Source organism: Seriola lalandi, unplaced genomic scaffold, assembly GCF_002814215.2.
Source record: "Seriola lalandi dorsalis isolate HSWRI2012SDOR001 ecotype SW California unplaced genomic scaffold, Sedor1 jcf7180001964393, whole genome shotgun sequence".
Taxonomy (NCBI): domain Eukaryota; kingdom Metazoa; phylum Chordata; class Actinopteri; order Carangiformes; family Carangidae; genus Seriola; species Seriola lalandi.
In genome coordinates this window covers 1-925 of record NW_019435061.1, presented here as the reverse complement: position 1 = coordinate 925, position 925 = coordinate 1, and the positions used below count along the sequence as shown (strand labels likewise).

The window sequence follows — 925 nt, the reverse complement described above, 5'->3', positions numbered from 1 at the left end:
GAATCCAAACCGGGAGGAGCTTACAGTAACAGTGCTGAACACAACAACTCCCATGATCCCACGCTATTGCACGACGTCACCCAACGGCGTCTTTTGTTATTGTTTTCCGTGACGTCCATGTCGCACTCACCCTCCAGCCATCCCAGCGTGTCATCCAGCTTCAGGTCCACACGCCGTCCCTCACTGAGGTGGCGGGAGATGACGGGCCGGTTCCCCCTGTAGTCCGCCACCGTCCCGGTGTAAAGCTCTCCGTCTGAGGAACACAGGAACAGACCGGATCCCTCCTACATGAGCAATCACTGGGGTCTTACATGAAAACAACAAGGTTACAGGAGCGGGGCTCTACAGAGAGGGGCGGGGCCTATGGTCATGTGACTTCAGGCCAATCGTTGTCTCAGGCTGGTGGAAAGGTTGAGGGAGTGTCCAACAGAGGACGGGGTGACAGCGTATCTGCTGTTTTATCAATATCTTAAATTAGGCTTTGATTATGTTCTGACCCGGTGGACTGACCATGGCGACCACTGGTTCACATTCTCATAAACACGATATCTCAGGAAATTTGGCACAAACGTTCATCTAGACTCAAGGATGAACTGATTAGATTTTGGTGGTTAAAGGTCAAAGGTCATTGTGACCTCAAAACACTTTTTTGCCATTACTCAAGACTTCACAGCAATAATGATCATCTACTCCAGCGGCTGCAGTGTGATTGGCTTACCCACGATGATGGCAGTGTTGCGCTGGTAGGGGTCGTAGGGGCAGCGACCTCTGCCCTCATCAGGCTTCATGCTCATCGTTAATGTCTCCGAGTTCTGGACGGAAAACAAGAAGAGGTCTGAATAAAGATGAACAGGGAAAATCAAATCTAACCGTGAGCATCACCGTAAAACAAACCAGCCGGTTCAGATGTTTGTGCGACAGACTC

General features: G+C 50.6%; 1 protein-coding gene across 1 annotated transcript; it reads right to left on the bottom strand.

Annotated features, from left to right (window-relative positions):
• Nucleotides 1-10: 10 nt before the first annotated feature.
• LOC111649281 (semaphorin-4B-like) lies at nt 11-806 on the bottom strand. The gene is made up of 2 exons (XM_023399060.2): nt 719-806; nt 11-253 (listed from the first exon to the last, which is right to left on the bottom strand). Exons 1-2 carry the CDS (start codon nt 792-794, stop codon nt 21-23), a joined length of 309 nt encoding a protein of 102 aa, XP_023254828.2. The 5' UTR covers nt 795-806; the 3' UTR covers nt 11-20.
• Nucleotides 807-925: the final 119 nt, after the last annotated feature.

Coding starts and splice junctions, on each gene's coding strand:
- LOC111649281 (XM_023399060.2), bottom strand. CDS start 794: ATGAGCATGAAGCCTGATGAGGGCAGAGGTCGCTGCCCCTACGACCCC. Junction 254..718: donor CAACACTGCCATCATCGTGG/GTAAGCCAATCA, acceptor TGTGTTCCTCAG/ACGGAGAGCTTTACACCGGG.